This window comes from Centroberyx affinis, unplaced genomic scaffold (genome assembly GCF_046629955.1).
Source record: "Centroberyx affinis isolate AG114_WGS23_722 - 3 ecotype Tasmania unplaced genomic scaffold, CSIRO-AGI_Caff_v1 ptg001782l_1, whole genome shotgun sequence".
Lineage (NCBI taxonomy): Eukaryota > Metazoa > Chordata > Actinopteri > Beryciformes > Berycidae > Centroberyx > Centroberyx affinis.
In genome coordinates, this window is record NW_027280175.1 from 48,748 (window position 1) to 61,765 (window position 13,018).

The 13,018-nt window shown below is 43.2% G+C and overlaps 1 protein-coding gene across 1 annotated transcript; it reads left to right on the forward strand.

The window, feature by feature from the left end:
- Positions 1–705: 705 nt before the first annotated feature.
- On the forward strand, positions 706–11,921 carry LOC139652347 (2-oxoadipate dehydrogenase complex component E1-like). The gene is made up of 17 exons (XM_071529385.1): positions 706–930; positions 1,251–1,403; positions 2,201–2,412; positions 2,519–2,713; positions 3,729–3,998; positions 4,715–4,886; positions 5,175–5,373; positions 6,601–6,913; positions 7,011–7,095; positions 7,261–7,400; positions 7,549–7,699; positions 8,620–8,726; positions 8,880–9,044; positions 9,195–9,277; positions 9,762–9,928; positions 10,649–10,734; positions 10,848–11,921. The coding sequence occupies exons 1-17, from the start codon at positions 759–761 to the stop codon at positions 10,947–10,949; spliced, it is 2,772 nt and encodes a 923-aa protein (XP_071385486.1). The 5' UTR covers positions 706–758; the 3' UTR covers positions 10,950–11,921.
- Positions 11,922–13,018: the final 1,097 nt, after the last annotated feature.

A 13,018-nucleotide genomic window follows, 5' to 3' on the forward strand; every position in this document is an offset into this window, starting at 1 on the left:
AAGCAGGATGTCGCTGTTATTTGGGATCCATGCAGCTGTGGATGTTTCAAGGCTGGAGCAAAATATAGCTAGGGAATTAGGGAAATTGGGAGTGAATGTGGTTAATCAATGCTGGAGGCTAGCTAAGAAAAAAAACATGTCTTAAAACATGCAATATAAGTACAATGGAAGGCATGCAGTAGGCTACTATGAAACATGCTAAGAACTAGAAAGGTCTTAAAACGCGATATATGATAACTCACACAAACCATAAAACGAAACAGTAGCCAAGAAAATAACAACTTTTATTGCAGGTCAGGGTCACTTTCGTTACTGTTTCCAACCGAAAGCACGTGACAATTTACGACTTCCAACTGCAGACGATGGAGTTTACGAGGAGCACCTGAATGCAGCATGAATCACAGAGCCGGTGAAGGCTTGACGTTGCTTGACACTTGTTGCGTGGCATCGTCAGGTCATTACCAGTTATTTAACGCTACGAAATAAAATAATAAATTAAAAAATATGCACCGATGTTCCAAATTATATTCATAAAGTAACAGCTACGAATACTAGCTACACTATATTTCAATTTGAGAAACAATCAACAATAAACGTGGAGGATTTCTTCATAGCAAGCCTCTGTCTTTCAGCCAATAGGCTTCCAGTGCGGCGTCTCCTCCCATCACATCTCACAACCAGTATGGCCGCCGTCCTGTAGTGTGTGTTGTCATATGCGAGATTAGATTATCTGCAATTCATTCTTTACTAATTTAATCATGTCAGCCGTACTTTTCCTGAAAAACTCGGTGAGCAGGTTGCCGCTGAGCGTCGCCCGACAGGCCGCTGGTTGCTTTTATCACACCGAGAAAGGTGTTTACGGCTACCGACCTAAACAAACCGAGCAGGAGCACAAGTTGCAGAGCGACCACATCGCTGCACTTAATCAAGGTCAGTATGGGGCAATGTGTGGGCAACTTAACATCACCTGACAGTACGAGCAATCTTCATTGTTGTCTCCAAAAATAATGTAACTGGTGAATATTAGCTGCATTAACACTCCTGTTTTTTCACCTTATTTTGTTCCAATATTCTTTGTAAACTTATGTGAAATTAGTGATTCTTTTCCCTTGCCGTCTTATTCATCTACATGCTTGTTGATACAGGAGTTGTACAGGAGGAGTTGCCCCTTGCACCCACGCATTGACATTGAGTGTGTTTTGGGACGGCTCACTCTGAGAGAGGCCCCTTGTTTTGCTTTGCACTCACAGATCATGGTCTTGCCCGTCTGGTGGAGGCATACAGAGCACATGGACACAAGGCTGCTAAAATTAACCCTTTGCTGCCCCAGAGGCCTGTGGTAGACACTGTACCGGAGATTAACGTGTTGACCGGCGCCGTACAAGGACAACTCAACACTTCAGGTAAATGACTGTGGAGGGAAACCCAGAGAGAGATCATCCATCAGAAGTTGGGATAATGACTATTTCCCTCTCCTTTCGGGGTTTTATCACTTACATGTACATTTAAACTACTTGCATTGCTTTTAATGTGCAGTTGCAATACCATTTTTATCTGATCCATCATTAGTTTGCACATGCATTGCACGATATAAACTGATCTTTGATTATGTCTCAATGTCTCCACATCATGTCAAGCCTAAGCGATCAGAACTCCTCTTCACTGACACTGTAATTAATAAAATGTAAAGTCTTTATATGATTCAGAAGGAATTCGCATATCTTGTGTTGTCGGGTGAAAACCTCCAAATCTCCAGAATGCAGACTTTTTCAGAAACAAAGAATAACAGCCTTGTTTATAGCTTGATGACGATGCATTTTTGAATTTATCCACTGGGTTTTGAAAGGGTTTGATGAACCCAAGTGTTTCTCAACCCACAGAGGAGTTGAGAAATGCATGTAATCCTTCAGCTGAGTTTAAAATAGTGGTTTTCACTCCTCCAGAGTACTGCTGGTTTTCTATCCTGCCAGGTAGTTTATTGCATTCCCTTTGAATCTCAGATGTAAAATAGTCCCTGAACCAGCAGGGCTTGAAAACCACTGGGTAGAACATGAAAGTCCCCCAATTTAGAGTTAGGAGGTTTTCACCCAACAACAACAACTCTTCTCTTTCTGTTCACTTTCTGCCTTTTTCCCCACATCAGCCCATCATGCCCAGTGAGAGTTTGTGTTTCCACTGCTCATTGCATGCACTTCTCCAGGACTGCGACACTTTGGCAAGGCGGAGGCTTCGGTGGAGGAGGTGCTGGCCTACCTGGAGGAGGCCTACTGCGGCCACCTCTCAGTGGAGACCAGCCAGCTGACCAGCCTGGAGGAGAGGGAGTGGTTCGCCGACCGCTTCGAGGAGCTGAAGAAGGAGCCGTTCTCCGCTGAGGAGAGGAGGCAGCTGGCCAAGCTCATGCTGGAGTCCCAGGTACTGTAGGTTCAAGTTATTTCGAAGAATGCCAAGGCTGCAGGTGACACAGTATTTCTCATACTAGAGCATTTATTTAGTCAATTTTCCCTCTCACAACCTTCAGGAATTTGACCATTTCCTGGCTACAAAGTTTGCTACTGTGAAACGTTATGGAGGCGAAGGAGCGGAGAGCATGATGGGATTTTTCTACGAGCTTTTCCGCCATATGGCCAACAGCGGAGTGACTGACGTTGTCATTGGGATGCCCCACAGAGGCCGACTCAACCTCCTGACGGGCCTGCTGAAGTTCCCACCAGAGGTTAGACTGCAAAACAACTTTTAAAAAATGAAAAGCCTTTAGTATGTTTCTTTATTTAGACACAGGGGAAGCTGAGAGGGAGGCAGCGTAGGGGAGGGAACTATAGGAGAGAAGGGTATGGAGGCATTCGTTTAAGTACATGTGCATGTAACTTTGACCATTTCCGACCTGGAACCTATTTTCCCGTCATTTTCTATCAAACAAATGGAGTCTGGCCAAAATCTCATATATTTCACTGTAGAGGTCTTGCCTGGTGCACAGTTCTCCATTACAGTCCTGTAGGGCCAATGGACACTCTAAAAATCAACCCCTAAAACACCAATGCTTTTTCATCACATTGACCCTCACTCTGTAGTAAGACATGTATATTTAATTTTCAGTTTATCCATGACCTGACGACTTTCAGTATTTATTTTGCACTACTTTACACAGCAGTATGTGTAGACGGGCAGCCACAGCCAGCCAGTAAGGGTAAACGAGGCCAAGGTAACTTCACTGTACTAGTGAAGAAACTGTACTAGAAAGGCTTGGCTTTAGATCATTTTCATTTATATCTTTTTACCAACATACTGTATCTCAGTACACAGCATGCAATCAATGTGTTGAAAAATATATGCTTTTGGGGTTAATTTTTTGAGTTTTTCTGGCCAAAAACTGAGATGATTTTGGTCAGAATCGAAAAAGAATGGAATAGAAAAAAGATGGGGAAAATAGGGTCCAAGTCGAAAATGGACAGACTTATCCTTTAACCACTCCAGCATCTGTTGGCACACAGACAACCAAGCTTTAATACCTGGATAAGACTCTATCAGTGTGTTCAGTGTTTCAGTCCTGTGGAAAAGTCATGCATTTTACAGGGAGTGCAACATACAAAAATGCAGAGATGAGATAACCCAGAGGTTTACGGGCTCGTCAAATGAAGGTTACAGGCTTATTTACCAGAGGGCTAGGGCTTTGGAGGACTCCCTTACTGAGAGAAATGTCAGTTGTTCTTCCACGTTCCCTCGTTCTCCAGCTCATGTTCCGTAAGATGCGCGGCCTCAGCGAGTTCCCCGAGAACTCCCCTGCCATCGGCGACGTCCTGTCCCACCTCACCTCCTCGGTGGAGCTGGAGTTTGGAGCCGGACACCCGGTTCACGTCACCATGCTGCCCAACCCGTCCCACCTGGAGGCAATCAACCCGGTGACCCAGGGCAAGGCCCGGGCCCGGCAGCAGCTCCGGCGGGAAGGGGACTATTCGCCCGAAGACAGCGCTCAGCCGGGGGACCGAGTCGTCTGCCTGCAGGTATTCAGCCGAGCTTTCGTGTCAAAGAGGGGGACGACAATTTTGGGCAAACTGGGCTGAGTACATACAACCACAGAGACCAGATTTTGTATGAGACTAACTTGCTGATTTCCATATAGCACCCCACTGTTTCAGATAATGTACATGGTTATGTTTATATAGAATTAGAATGTGTTTATAAAGAATTATAAAAAAAAAAAAGAGGGGGACGACACATTAATACCCCTCTTTCACGCATGACCCGGTAATAGGGGCTTTGCAGTTGCGTCATAAATCTCCCAGCAACTACTACATCCTGTGTTCAACATGGCAGAAGTCATGACACCCCAGACGAGAGGTGACAGGGGTTAGAGAGGAGAGTTTGACCTGTGTCTCAACCATGATCTTGACCAGGAAGAGACATTTTTCAGGGTTGACTTACCCAGGTCGACCTTTTCACATTGACGGTCAACCCGCATTTGTCTCAGGTCACTAGTCCAGTGTGAAAGGGGAAGTAAAATGCTCAGAGCACATGAATCACTTTGGGACAGTTGTAACACGGTTAGCTCCTAGATTAGATTTTGTGTAACTCTATTTATGTGAGGCAGGGTCTTGCTAAAAACGTCTTCACCAAACCTTCTCTGGATAAATAAGGGTTACCAAAATATCAGTATAGTCAGTGAGCATACTGTATTTGAAAGGGGATAGTTGTAAATATGTTTTCCTCTTTTCCACAGGTCCATGGTGACGGCTCGTTCACTGGCCAAGGGATTGTTCCAGAGACCTTCACCCTCGCAAACCTCCCCCACTACAGAGTAGGCGGCAGCATCCACCTCATTGTGAACAACCAAGTGGGCTACACCACTCCTTCTGAGAGAGGCAGATCCTCTTTGTACTGCAGTGATGTGGGTGAGTGAAATGTACCAGTAATATCAGTATCCAAGGTATGAATAATTAGCTGCTACTTTCTTAGCAGATGTGGGTCAAATGTATTTGCAAATAGGTTTTTATGGAAGTTTAATGTATTTGAAAAGTTAAATCAGTGTACTTTTATGTGATAAACAACCTACTCAACTGACACTATTTGAATTGTGCTAATGCAATAAACCCCACCAAGGTCTGTTTCCTAGTGAAACCTTAACTCTGGATCATGTTATAATCAGAATAATGTGTATGTGCATTGCATTTGTATCCCAGGTAAGATGGTGGGCTGCGCTGTGATCCATGTGAACGGTGATGATGCGGAGGAAGTGCTGCGGGCGACTCGGCTGGCTGTGGAGTACCAGCGGCGTTTCAGGAAAGACGTCATCCTGGACCTGATATGCTACCGGCAGTGGGGCCACAACGAGCTGGACGAGCCGTTCTTCACCAACCCAGCCATGTACAAGATCATCCGGTTAGTTCGGTGTATTTACATTGTATCATAACACACATTCACCATTATTTCAAATGTTAATATACAGTACAACATATTCTCAGGATTCCTAAGCAGATCTGGGAAGTCTTGTAAAGTATGGATAATGTTTTTAATAATTTCCAGGTCTTAGAAAGCATGGGAATTGCTCAAAAAGTATGGAGAAGTTTGGAAAAATATTGTTGTTCAGTCCCTACACTTTTTATTTAGCTGTAGACCTACTGTATAATGTATCATATTATGAAGTGTAGAAGTGAATTGTTTTGTGAATAATGGCCTTCAGTTCATAGTCGTATCAGAGTCATATTGTCCAAGTACTATCGGCACACAGCATATTGAATACTGAACAAAATCTTCAAATTGAAGGAAGAATTTTAGGTCTGGAAAAAGTATTGAAACCTGTGTATTCTAGCTAGTGGTTTAGAGTATAGAAATGCCTTACATTCCTTTATTCTTTTAAATCTAACTGACTTAGATTTTAATATGATTTCCCTGTATGAATATACAGTACAATTAAAAATGGTATCAAAGGATTGTCCTGGTTACTTAGTGGACGCACACCACATTCTTGCGTTTTCATGGTGTGAATCCAGCTTAGCAGCTTTGTTGCGTGTCTGTCCGATCTTCCCGTCACCCTCCACCTCATACTAGGCAATCAAGCAGAAATACCTTCAAGGGGCATGAAGTAATCCATGACCTCTCTTGGTGACTAGTAGGAATAAAGTAATTTTTTCACAATAGAGATGAGGAAGCTAGTTAATTTGAGCAAAGATCCAACATAAACATCTAGTGAAGAGGTAATATATTCCAATGCAAAGTACTGTAATATTAATGCTCTTTTGTCATTTGCTTTTTTGGCTTGAGAACGAGGCTTTTTTGCTTTCGAGGCTGAAATCTCTGTGATGCCGGTCACTTGCTGATAGCACCGTCCTCCATTGTTGAGCCGTTGAAAATGGGAGTGTCTTGAAATTCCAACGGGTGCAGAGTTTTTATTTCAAAACAGAGGACAGGCCAGAAAAAGAGCTTTGAAAGCCAGAAATTTCAGCACCTGGCGAAGTAATCGTTGATCAGCAACTCTATCATACCCCCGCAGATATATTATGGTCATTTTGTGCTATGGAGCAGTATAAATCTTATTTCCCCTTTTTAAATAACCTCATAAAACATGTAATATTCTGGAAAAAAAAAAACTCTGCCATGTCCTCACAGCTCCAGGAAAAGCATCCCTGACTCCTACTCCGACCAGCTGATCTCCGAGGGCCTGATGACAGACGCTGAGCGCGGAGAGATCAAGTCCAAGCACTACGCCATGCTCAACGACAAGCTGGCCAACATGACCGTGTACAGCCCTCCGCCCACCAACCTGCAGGGCCGCTGGGGCGACTTGGCCGAACCCCAGGCCCGGGTCACCACCTGGGACACCGGCGTCCCCGTTCCCCTGCTGCAGTTCGTGGGTGCAAAGTCTGTGGACATCCCCGAGGACATCCAGCTGCACAGCCACCTGGGAAAGACCCATGTGCAGGTACAGCTGGGCCTCGCTTCCGTCATTTCTGTCGTTGGCTGTTTTGATCGGATGGTTCTGCATTGGACGATGTGTTGGTTGTGTTTTGTGATCCCAGGCTCGGCTGCTGAAGTTGGAAGATGGAACCAAACTCGACTGGTCCACAGCAGAAGCCATGGCGTTCGGCTCCCTCCTCAGCCAGGGTCGGTGTCAGTCATGAGTGTCTTGCCTTGTCAAAAAAAAAAACAGAAAATACTTGATTAAACTTGGGTGTGATCGCATTTTATTGCTGTCAAGAAATGGAGTTGTGACTGTAGATTTACTTCTTACGATTCAGTGCATTTGCTTTTGTCTCCACTACTCTACAGGCTTTAATATTCGTATCAGCGGACAGGATGTTGGAAGGGGCACATTCAGTCAGCGACATGCCATGGTGGTGTGTCAGGACACTAATGACATGTACATCCCTCTCAACCACATCGACCCTCAGCAGAAAGGATTCCTAGAGGTAACACCTATAGAACGCAGTTAAAACCAACAGTATGATCAGATACTGTACACACAAAAATGGCATATTTAGGACATTAATCCTTGCATAAGACATTTTTACCCACACCTTTACCAACCTCTACATGTGGGGTGTTATGGTTTTTCAGGTGTGTAACAGTCCACTCTCCGAGGAGGCAGTGCTAGGATTTGAATATGGCATGAGTATCGCCCAGCCCAAGCTCCTACCCATCTGGGAGGCTCAGTTTGGGGACTTCTTCAATGGAGCGCAGATCATCTTTGATACCTTCATCTCCGGAGGTAAACTCCTGGCCATCCTGACTCTACAGCTACCAGCAGATTCACAGTTACTTAGATTTGCCATGTACAATGGGTGCAGGAGGAATTTTACCTGGTTAACTGGTTGGGACACTTTACAAGACAGTTGCACAATACTGGATTGGCACACTAATTGCGGAACCAAAGATAACAAGTCAAGTCAAAGTCAAGTAATGAAATGGGATTAGAAGAAATAAAAACACACGACACAAAAAGAAAAAGAAATCAATACAGCAATAAGAGCAATAAAATACGAAATAAAAACAATGATAAAATAACATAAGATGGATGTAGCAGCAATAACAATAATAAGAGTGCAGTAAACAGGCTCAAATCAAAGGCTCTGGAGAACAGGAAGGTTTTGAGGTTACTTTTAAAAGAGGATAAGCTTGTCGCACAACTCAGATCAACTGGCAGCTTGTTCGAACAACTGGGAGTGTAGTGACTAAAGGCCATATCACCAGATTTGCATTTTGTCCTTGGGCCAACTAAGAGGTTAGAGTCAGATGTTTTAAGAGACCTAATTGGCTCGTATTTGACTAGAATTTGGGAAAACTAGAATTTGGGAAACATCACATATTGCAGACAAGACAGCATGACAGTCGACAAATTATAAACACTACAATTATTCATTCAAAGCAGAAGAATTTTACAAATGTGGCAGCAGTGCCATAGCTGTTAGCAGCTTTGGCATTGTCACAGATATGCAAATTACAACTAGGCTGATAAATGGCAAAACATGCATAAAAATCAAATGTGAAAAATACAACTAGGTCGATGGATGGCCTGAACAGCTGATATCGCTGTCCATGTGCAAATTAGCAGAGTTCAGTCAGTCTGTCACCCAGGTAACATAAAGGGGAAAATTGTCACACATTGAATTTAAATTGCTGTGTCTCCAGGTGAGGCCAAGTGGCTGCTGCAGTCTGGGATGGTGATCCTGCTGCCTCATGGGTACGATGGAGCAGGACCTGAACACTCCTCCTGCCGCATGGAGCGCTTCCTCCAGGTCTGCTGGGCAATAATTACCTGCAGCGTCATCTGCTGTCGCTTAATGATATGCCAAAACCACAGTTTAATTTTTGGTTATCTTTTGGGATTTCACATTATGTGAATAGTAAATGATTGGCAGCTCTTAACTCGTCCCCTTTTCTTCTGTCAGATGTGTGACAGTAAGGAGGAGGGGGTGGACAGTGACAGCGTCAACATGGCTGTGGTCAACCCCACCACTCCCGCTCAGTACTTCCACCTGCTGAGGCGGCAGATGATCCGCAACTTCCGCAAACCCGTCATCGTGGCCGGACCCAAGACGCTGCTGAGATTTTCTGTAAGCATCGTGTTCACTGTGATGAAGAAACACCTGCACTAACATGTGCAAGGAGGCGGGGGGGGGCGGATGTAGGGACATTGCAAAAACTGGTGATTTCAAGGACATGATTTTACAAAAGGCTGAATAATGTTCTCTTTCTTTTCCCAGGGGGCGGTGTCCAGTCTGGCTGAGTTGGCACCAGGAACATTTTTCAGACCGGTGTTAGGTGACACTTCAGTCTCAGCAGAAAGGTACAGAATTCACAACATAGTGATGCCGGTAATAAATCAGGGCCTTTCCTCAAGCATGTTATATTGATTCTTCAGGGCGTCTGTACGTGTTCAAAGCCTTAAAATGTATTTCACTGAATTATCCAAATTCCAGGCCTTTTGAAAGGTCTTAAATACAGTAAAATCTAGTCTTAAGGTTTAAATGCTATTTCAGTAGTCTTACAAATGTTGTGTTCCCTTGGTGCACTAGTTTTCTAAAATAAGAAGGTAGTTTTTTATGTTTTCAGTTTATTTATTTTTAAATAAATCTTGAATAGTCTTAAATGTAACTTGCTGAAACTGGAAGAAACCCTGTTCTTATTATGATAACACTAGCATAACCCTGTTATAAGTAATGGAGCAGTTAATCTGGCATGTTTTCTTTTATAAGTAACCCAAACCTCACAGTATGAAGCCGACCAAATGATCAAACCTTTCCCATCTTCTGTCCTCTGATTGCACACAGTGTCCAGAAGGTGGTGCTGTGCTCAGGGAAACATTACTATGCCCTGCTGAAGCAGAGGGAGGTGTCAGCAGCCACCCAGAGCACGGCACTCGTCCGTGTGGAGGAGCTGTGTCCCTTCCCACTGGAGGCTCTGCAGCAGGAGCTCAGAAAATACCCCAACGCCAAAGGTAGTGTGACCCCAGATGATCTGCACCGGCCTCCCGCTGCCTGCCTCACAAAACACCTCCTTTACTGTCAGCATGCATGTTGAGGTTAAGGGTGGAATCACACCTACAGTTTGTTTGTTGTAATCCGAACCATGTTGGGAAGGTTTTTGGTTTGTTTAGGTTCACACTGCTCAATTACAAACCAGGGCTTGTAAATAGAAGTTGCATGGACTCACAAGTAGGTTGTTCATTGGACAGAGTTTTGATGAGATCTTGATAGCAGGGGGAGTCAAAACTAATCAGATTTTAAGCCTGATTTACTTGTCTGCCATTCGCTGTAATTTACATATTAGTTAAAAACACATGTAGAAATAGCTCAATGTGGGCGATTTGCCCTCAGTTAATTTTGTTCAGATCAGATGTCAACATCATTCTCCTTACATATAAAACTTTGAGTTTTGGGGTCATTTCCATTCTCATTTCTAACAAACCGACCACAGTTCATGTTGAAGAGAACTGAGACTCGCATTTTCAGCCGGTCTCGGTGCGGTTATTTGATGCACACCACAGTACGAATGGCTTCGTTCTCACCTGCCCAAACTGCCCAACTGAACTAAAGGAGTAAATGCTCTAGAGTTTGAGCCACTCCAAACATGCTTGGTGTGAATGCACCCTAAAAAAATTGTGAACAGTGTTCTCTTTTGCTCTTGATTGTGATCAGTTAAATTATTTCCCCTGCAGAGTTTGTCTGGAGTCAAGAGGAGCCTCAGAACATGGGTCCCTGGTCCTTTGTAGCTCCCAGGTTTGAGAAGCAGCTGGCCTGCAAGGTGAGCAGTGGCTGAAATAATAAAATGTACTGTACATTGTAAAGATTAATGATTAAACAGTCAATTGACTGTTGATGTTATACATAATAGACTCTGTCTTCTTTCCTTCTCAGCTCCGGTTAGTCAGTCGACCCGCTCTGCCCGCCCCTGCTGTGGGTATTGGAACCCTCCATCACCAGCAGCAGGAGGCCATCCTCACCACTACCTTCTCCTAAATCACAAGAATACTGGGAACCAAAATGGATCAGTGCTACATTACATATCTGCAGTGGTCTTCCCACTACGGTCTACCACCATCGCTGAAAGCACAAGTGCAGGGCTGCTGCATGGAGAATACATGGGACCTTTACATGGTGTGGACGTGTGGTTAAAATGCATCGGTCATTACTGTACAAATCGTGTCAACTGTTAAAGAGAATAGTGTTGATTGTATTATTGGTGTTCTAACAGAGTCAAATCCAGGTTTTAATTTTGTTTGTGGTTTCAAGGCAAGGCCAGGATTCCAGTCTGCTTGTTGTTTTGTTTTTTTTCTCAGTTAGAGAACAAAGAAAAATGACCACTACCAACATGGTTCAGATTTGAATCAATGCCTTAGACATGACGTTTACAATGCGATTGTAGTACAAAGGCACTTTTAGCTGATCATCATTACTAGCACTAGGGACTATAACTTGCCATTGTCATGGCTCCGAGTTTCAGATTGTGAATCAGAAGGGCTTAGTCATCTCATGCATTTTGTTTGCACGAGCGGCTCATTTTTGTACTGTTCCAACCAGCAAGCACCTGTTTAATAAGTTATTTGGAATTTATTTGGAAGTATTAGCTTTAAGTATTTATGCCATGGGCAAAAGCATTTTAGACAACACTAAATATATTTAAGATTATATTTTAGACTAAAGGGGAAAAACTGAACTGTGTTTCTGAACTACTATCTAGATGTGTTACCATCATGGCTGTTGAATGTTTCAGCCATTACCTGCCTACTTTGGATTGGGTTAGGTGTATTCGGTCTGTTGTATTTTTCTTGACACAGGTAAGAATTTGAACTTAGCAGTGTTTGATCATTCTTGTTTAATCTAAAGACTTGAAGTCCAAATAATGGCATTAAAGGGCTAATGTAAATGACAATCAGTTGCCATTTACGAGTTATGAAATGGAAATATTCAATATTTTCAAATAAATATATTTTCACCATTGTGGATGATTTTTGTTTTCACCTAAACTCTGCTTTTTATTTGCAGAATAGAGTTTATCCTGCTTTTTAGTATGTCATACTAAGTGCTATCAAACTAAGTTATATAAATACACAGTCTTACAACGTAAAAAAAAAAAAAAGCATAAAATAAATGATTTGTTTGTATTGGTATGTGATTTCCTTATAATTACCAACTGCAGGTCATAGTTTACCACTGTATCATTGCCCATGAACTCTGCTCTGCTTTGTAGGGTCTAAAACTAGTACGGCCTTACAAAGAGAAATCACTTGCTGCTGAAAGGAGGCAGCTGTAAACTGACTTAGTATGCAGAAACCCATTACCATGTTGATGTGCGCCTCCAGGATGTTCCCGGTCTGACCTGTAAATGTAGGCCTATAATTAGAATCAGGGACATAGTGGAAGGTAAACCCAGGTAAACTCAGTTTACCCACACAGCTTTCCAGGCTGACACAAACCTTGGTGGCCTAAATTCAAAGTGTGCCTCATTGTAAGCAGTGTCAAACTGAGGCAGGTTATATGAAGATGGGGGCTTTTAAGTGGAAAAATAAGAATGTTTTGCTTTTCTTGTTTGCTGACATTGGTGGTTGTTTGCTGTAAGATGGTCACCAACTGGAGGTCATAGTTTATCGACCTTTTAGGGTGCTGTTTTTTTAGGGGGTGCTGACTACCCAGGGTCCCAAGCTGAGGGAAGAGCCCCTAAAGTGTCTAGACTAAAATGCCTTTTGTGGCTCTTAAGCGTATATTTATAAATATTTTATACTTTAACTTCACTCTGCTCTGGTTTTGAAACAAATTAAAAAATAAAATATAAAATATCCACAACTGCAAACAAAATAAAAACAGAAGAAAGTGGAGGGGGGGCCCAGTCACTCCTGTGCACAGAGCCCATAATTCCTAGCTACGCCCCTGGCCCCGGCCCCACGTTTTTATTTATCACTGCATTGATCAGGATGCGTCTAACTGTGAAATAGCCCGACAGAAAAACGTGACATTGTGCTCGTTCACCAGCATTAAAGTTTATAGTTAATCGGGGACAACAGACCACGCCGTTAAGTCCAGCATAGTTT